The sequence below is a fragment of the Dichomitus squalens genome, assembly GCF_000275845.1.
Source record: "Dichomitus squalens LYAD-421 SS1 unplaced genomic scaffold DICSQscaffold_23, whole genome shotgun sequence".
Taxonomy (NCBI): Eukaryota; Fungi; Basidiomycota; class Agaricomycetes; order Polyporales; family Polyporaceae; genus Dichomitus; species Dichomitus squalens.
Genome location: NW_006766905.1, coordinates 74,786 through 81,588, shown reverse-complemented (window position 1 = coordinate 81,588; position 6,803 = coordinate 74,786). Strand labels below are relative to the sequence as shown.

The following is a 6,803-nucleotide window of genomic DNA, read 5'->3' as shown; positions in this document are numbered from 1 at the left end:
TCGCCCTGCCGGCACGCCGCCTCCCGCTCAACCGCATCGTCCACCCGCAATTTCGTATCACGCCCGCCGCATCAACATTTCCTCTATCGCATCATCATCGCGCGTCCTATCGGACGCTTATGCTTTTCCCTTCTCTCATATGGACATGGCTATTCCATGCACTCCCTATTCCTCATTGGTATCATATGAGAACCTGGCACAGGTTCTGAAGGGGGAGAATGTAACGGATCGTTCATTATCTTATCTTATCTACATAGTTAATCTACATCTTGTATCTAAATCTGGATCGTCATGGTGATCGGCGCTGATCCATCTGGATCCGCGCGACGTGGCGAAGGCTTCTCAGCCTTTCACCACGTCCACCATAGTATACGCCCTCTCAATCTAGAGATTGGTTCAGTGTACTTTGGACTTGTGTGAATCAGGCGACACCCGTATTATTACAGGTGAGCCGGAAAACTAGAAGACGTCAGATGGGGTCAAGCCGTGTGATCAGCTCAGGCTCGTTGCAGAGTGCCGCGATAAGCCAGTCCAAGAACGATATTGACATCTGAGTCGCCGACGAGCCGGGGCAGCAGCGAGCTTGAATGTATTACCCCCGACCGACGAACGTTAGAGTACCTACTGAATTAGCCTGGCAAACGGGGATGGGAACGCCGTGGGTGTCACCGCTGTTAGCATGGAGGGAAGAGCTCGACAGTCGGGATTCAGAATAAAATCTGCCATCTCAGAGGACGAGTCGCATTATGTTTTATATACGGGAAAGTGTTCGAGAGCGACCGGCTTTTCAAATGAGGTATTGTGACTAGCACAATAGCTTGCGACGGCGTCGTCTCCAAGCTAGGGCATCGACACATGTCCGTAGCTCGTCCACTACACACCAAAAAGAACAAACGACTGAAATGGAGAGTAGCAGGAATGAATTGAAAGGCAAAAATATGGTTACAGTTGCTTTGGAGAACAGACAGGACGTGCATACAGGAAAACATTGCGAATACAACAATTGGAGAGAGGACGATTACACTAGCGGGCGTATACGTATGCGTATGCGTATGCAGGAGTGAAGGATCTAGTCATATGTAGTACACGGATAAAGGACGAGCGGAGCAGAGACACGGGGCGAGCAAGCAAGGGGGCATGAGCAAATACTGGGAGAGCATACATATCCAGAGGGACGGAATTGTCATCGCTTGGATGAAATCCGCGGAAGTTATGGCAATGGGGGAGGACAAGGGACATACGAGTCGTCAGACGCGTCATAATATCTTCCAGCCTTCGTCAGCGTCCACACCGCACCCTAGCAGCAGAGCGTCCAAGAACGAGACGGAACGCCCCCCACATCAGGCATCCTCCTTCTTCAGCCACTCCTCGTCTGTAGCGTTGTTCGCCTCGGCCGCGTCGACTGCCTCGAGCAGCTCCGCGTCCGCATCCGCCTCCGGATCAGCATCCGCCTCCGCATCCGCCTCGTCGGCTTCAGCGTCTGCGTCTGCATCAGCGTCGACTTCCTCTCCGTCCGCATCGACGTCCATCAGGTCGGACGACTTCGACTTGCCGTCAGACCCACGCGGAGACGTCGCGTTCTGAGGAACAGCCCCCGCCCCCCCGGACCCGGCGCGAGGCTTGAGCGCAGGCGAATGGCTCGCAGACCGGCTGGAGCCGTGCCCGTTCACGCTCGGGGGCGCCGCCCTGTGCGAATGCGAATGGGAGTGGGAGTGCGCAGCGGGGTCGCGCTCGCGGCGGCGGTGGTCGTCGTACGACCCGTCGTCCTCGTTCGCGCTCGACCCCGGAAGGGTGGCGATCCCGGGAGGGGTGGGCCCGCGGTGTGATGCGCGCGAGGTCGTGTAGGAGTGGTGGTAGGGAGACGAGGCACCTCGCTCTCGCTCGCGGTCGTGGTCGCGGTCGTGGCGGGAGTAGCCACCCTGCGAGCTCGAGAGCAAGTGTGTCCCGCTCGGGCCGAGGCGCGACTGGCTCTGCGACGAGGGGTGCACCTGGAGGGTGTCGGTGCGGTGGGGGACACGGCCGTTGGGGAGCGAGCCGGGGGGAGCTTGGTGCACGCCCGAGGGATGCACTGCGGGAGGCGGGTGCTGCATTGCGGCCATGTTCTGGCTCTCCAGTGTCCCGCGGCGCTCCACGCGCTTCATTTTCTTGCGGCACCTGCGCGAGCGAGGCGACTAGGTCAGCACTCGCGAACTAGCGGTCAGGGCAGATGGACATACCGGTCGCAGACGGTGCCGGGGCCCTCCGGACCAGGGCCCCACTTTTCGACGCACTTGCCTTCCTTGTAACGGCCGGGAAGACCGCACTGGCGGCATATGCGCTGACCGGCCGAGTTCGTTGGGGGGAAACCGCCTCCGCCGATGGGCGAAGGACCCGCTATGACGCTGCCTGTCGGACCTAACCGCAAAATCAGCACGGATGCATCAAAATAGACGGGCGACAACGCGAACATACCCAACGTCAGCACACTCCCGTTGCCACTGAGCGACCCCGCCGCACCTATCTTGGACTTCTTGACGGGTGCACCAGTGACAGGAGGTGCAAAGATATGCGTCTGGAACGTCTGCGACTGGCCAGGGGCGACCAGCGGGCCGGGCGGGGACGCGATCTGACTCGGGCCATTGACGACTCCGCCACGGGCCATGAGCGTCGAGGACGCGCGCGCGCGCTGCGGGACGCCCATCTGATAGTCGCGCCCAGGAGAGGGGGAGCGATGACGTGAAGAGGGGTGCAGATGCTGTGCCGGATGCACTGCGCGATGGCCGTGAGCGTGGCCGGCGTTGTCTTCGCCTGTCGTCGTCGCTTCGATAAGCATGTCCTCGAGGCTGCTTGCTGATGCGCGCGAACGTGAGCGGCTTCGCGAGGAGCGTCCGCGGGAGGTGGAGCGCGCGTGACGGCGCGAACGGGGCTGATCGGGATAAGCGTAGCGAGGATCATCCCGATCAGCTCGGGGGGGATGGGGATATTGGCTGTAGTGCGGATGGAGGGCGGAGGGAGCAGAGTGTATGGTGAGCTGAGGTGAATGGTCGGCCATGCTGCCGTTGAGGTAGGCGGGATGGGGAGAATTTGAGGGCTTGTGATTTGATCGTCAGCGTGAAGCGGTGAGACCGACGGAGAAGCCGGACTTACAGAGAGGCTGTATCGTCTGCCGCGGCTACCGTCATCGTCGCGATCGCTACGGAGACGCTTCGCGGGAGGGGGAGCACCTGGCCCAGCGAGGACACCACCGTAGCCTGTATCCATGCTGCCTGCGCGCGGACGGACGCGACTGGAGGTCGCGCTGGGCGGTGGGGGAAGGGGGATGGATGGGAACGGCGGAGGGGCGTTCAGCCTCTGGGAGGAGGTACGGGGAACATGAGAGCGGGATGAGGGGATCTGGGGAAGGTGTATAGCCCCTTGGACGACGTTGGGGACGTAGACAGTGTTTTGGGACGATGAAGGGATGGCGTTCACTTGGACAAGCGGACCACCCCCGTCGGCAATGAGTCGAGAGAATTGTGCGCGGGTGTCTAGAGCGCGGAGCTCGAGGGTGGCGAAGTAGCGGTCGAGTTCTTGCCAGGACTCCTGGAGCATCTGCAGTCGGGCGAGGGCTTCATCACGGGCTTGCTCGGCGCGCTCTACGCGAGCCTCGCAGTCGATGAGGGCCTTGCGGGCAGCGGGGGGCCAATTCTCTTTGGAAGAAGCGCCGTGGGAGGAGCCGGGGGGCGAGCCGTTGGTGGGGGATTGGACGGACTGGAATGTGGCGAGGAGGCGTTCGGACTTGTCTGCGCGTCGCCTGAGGGTGGAGAGCTCGGCCTTGAGAGACTCTGTCTCCTGGAGGGCCTTCGCGAGAAGAGTGGCGAGCTGGGCGGGGGAGCCTGAGGAGGACGCGGGGGGAGAGCTGTTAGTGTGGGTCGCAGGCTCGGGGACGGTCGCGGGTGGGGGAGGCTGTGGGGACGCGGACATGGGAGGGGTGGGACGTCGGGCGTGAGATGGGGCGTCGTGGACGGGGTGGTGGGGGATGGGGGCAGCCAGGATGGCGCGGGGGGTCGGCAGTATGGCTGCAGGCGGGGAGGGGAGATGTGGAGGGCGGGGGGCGGGGCGGGGCCATATTTGAGGGCAGCAGTCAAGGTTGATATCGCCTCGACTATTTGCGCCACGCTCCCCATCATCCTCCCTTTTCTGGCCGGTCTCTCTCTTTCCCACCCTCCCTCCCCGCGCGCCCCTGGACCCCGTGCACCGTACCCGCCCTCGCCGCCTGCCTCGCCTCGCCTGCTGCCCTGGACACCGTCGCCGTCGCTGTCGCCTCAGCTCGTCCAGTGGCGGTCGAATTCGTCCATCGCGGGCCACACCATCGCTCGCCGCGCTGCCGCAACAGCCCTCGCGGTGGTGCCCGCGTGCCCGCAGTGGGCACTCGCCCTCGCAGCTCGGGAGCCCCGCACCGCCCCGCCTGAGGGAGGAGCGCTTCCGGACACGAGGTTACGGCAAGGATCCTCTTTCTCAGCGGAGAAGTCGAAGCCAGCGCGCGAAGGGAGGACTCGCGCGCGAAGGGAGGACTCCTCCCAGAGCGCGCGCATCGAGAGCCCATCCGGGGCCACGTCCTGCTACGCTTTCTCTCACTCGCCCTATCTCGAGTCCTCCACCCGCTCCCCGACCGTTTGCGGCCATGGAATTCGACACAAAGTCTGATCCATGCGGACCCGGGCTCCCTCCTCTTCGCCCGCTTCCGCTTCCTGCCCATATGTGCCCACCTCCTCGTCCACACCGCCCACACACTCCGACCAGGCCGGCCCTTTCCCTCCGCGGCCGCCCTTGACTGTTGCGCACCCACCGAACGCCCTCCGGCCAGTCCAGATCTCCTCCTCTGCAACCTCTACGAACGTCACCTCTCAGGAAATCAGGCGTCCGAACGCAGCTAGCTCTTCTCGACCTACCATTAGCGCTCACTGTGCTAACCACCTGCCGCCCCTCGTCCACATCGCGCGCGTCATCCGTTGTCTGAGCTTGGATATCGTCCTTCTGCCTCGTGTTCGCCTCCTGCCCCAGATCTTCTCTCTTCTCCGGGCCCGCAAGCCCTCCGCACCCCTCTCACATGCGTTCGGCATGTCGCCTTTGCTCTCATCCTCCTCCGTACTTCACGCCCTCTACACTCTCAATATGCCCATCCTCGGTACTGTCTTCTCCCAGCTCGTTCCCCGATCCACCAACGCCTGCCCGCGCTCTTCCTAAAGACGCCAGCCACGCCAGTCTCCCAGTCTCTTCCGCCGTCCAATGTCCCGCCATCCTCCTCGATATGGCAGCGCTTTCACCACCCGTCAGGTACTATCCCCCTTCTGACCACCCTCCTCCGAGGGCCCTTCTCACGTCCACCTCCTCTTGTGTGGGCCCGCCTTAGTCAACCGCTTCTCAGATGACCTATAATGAGCCACTCCGCCCGGCGCGCCCCTGCTCCCCAGACGACTGCGTCTGCCCGCAGCCGGCCTGTCGTGCGCTCGTGCTGGGATCGATAGCGCATGGGAGTCCACGCACTCGCCCCTCGTCCTCCTCACGCGTCCGACGGCACGAGTGCGGCGTTGCGCGGCCGTTTGTCGGCCTTTCCCACACGACACGCCCCCGGAGCCAGCCCTGAGGGCCTTCTCTGTCGAGCCCCGAGGGGCGTGCAGGCTGCTTGGCAGCTGCGAGCGCTGCGGCCGCCATGTTCCCTGCCAATGCAAGTCGATCGCAGGCTGACCCGTGTTGCAGTCTGCGGAAGCCTGCTCGCGTGGGTGGCCCAGGTGAGTGTTTTGGGCGGGCAGATGCCTGCGTCTCTTTCCTCACCTCGTTGGGCCAGCAGCTGCTCACCTGCAGCGCACAAGTCGCGCAATGATCAGTGCACGCTCGATATGGACATTCGCAAATTCCGGATGACGGCGCGGGCCGCCCGCCGCGGAAGCAGATCTCGCGTGTACCCGTGCGCGTGCGCCACGTTCGGAGCCGGAAAGGGCAAGAGCGCGACTGGGGGGCTGGTCGGGGTCCCAGAGCGGGACTGGATGGCGATTTTGGGCTGATGTGCGCTCGCCGTCCGGGGCGATGACACATGCCGCGTCGGCGTCCCCGCCAAAACGGTTCTCCCCCGCCCGTCGTCCCACGCCCGGCCTACACGTGTCTTCTAGTAGAACGTCGATGGCGCCCGCGCGCCCGGCCAGACACCACCGCCGTCGCGGGCACCCAGGCGGGCTCCATCCTCCAGCCACCTTGTGCATCATCGCCGCCCGCGCCCGCATTCGCGCAGCAGACTCTCTGGAGAGGAGGCTTCGGCGGACACCGGCGGGTGGACGCGCTGATCGGCGGTGTGTTCCCCGCGAGCTGTCTGTGCTGTCCAGATCTCGCTCCTTGGACATCGGCCGGCCTGATGACGCCGGCGGGGCGCCGCGCTACTCATGGGACGAGCTTGTGGCGAACGCCGCCCTGATCGCGCTGCGCGGCAGTCGGCGTCTCCCCTGTCCGGAGCCGCCGACGTCGCGCAGAATGCTCAGATGTGGCACCACTGGCGACGCGCCCGCCCACCGTCACCGCGCCTCCGCTCGCCGCGGCGTTCGCACTCTCGAGAAATCGATCATGGTCTTGTTCCGGTATCCCCCCACTGTAGCGATGCAACGCAACGAACGCTCACGGCGATGACCTCGATCGCGCAACTTCGCGGGCAAGGAGTTCTTGATTTTGTGTTCGCGCGTGTGTTGCGACGAGACGAGGGCGCGCAGCCTAGAACCCCCTCCAACGTGCAACGCGAACGACGAATGCTGATGATGTCAGTGGATGCGGATGGTGCAACTTGCATATGCGCGCCA

The 6,803-nt window shown here is 63.6% G+C and overlaps 2 protein-coding genes across 2 annotated transcripts; one reads left to right on the top strand and one right to left on the bottom strand.

Moving 5' to 3' along the window:
* Window positions 1-912: 912 nt before the first annotated feature.
* DICSQDRAFT_155961 (uncharacterized protein) lies at window positions 913-4,038 on the bottom strand. Its single transcript, XM_007367132.1, has 3 exons — window positions 3,127-4,038; window positions 2,217-3,070; window positions 913-2,154 (listed from the first exon to the last, which is right to left on the bottom strand). Exons 1-3 carry the CDS (start codon window positions 3,940-3,942, stop codon window positions 1,341-1,343), a joined length of 2,484 nt encoding a protein of 827 aa, XP_007367194.1. The 5' UTR covers window positions 3,943-4,038; the 3' UTR covers window positions 913-1,340.
* A 172-nt stretch (window positions 4,039-4,210) lies between these two features.
* On the top strand, window positions 4,211-5,305 carry DICSQDRAFT_155960 (uncharacterized protein). The gene has a single exon (XM_007367131.1). It carries the CDS (start codon window positions 4,669-4,671, stop codon window positions 5,203-5,205), a length of 537 nt encoding a protein of 178 aa, XP_007367193.1. The 5' UTR covers window positions 4,211-4,668; the 3' UTR covers window positions 5,206-5,305.
* Window positions 5,306-6,803: the final 1,498 nt, after the last annotated feature.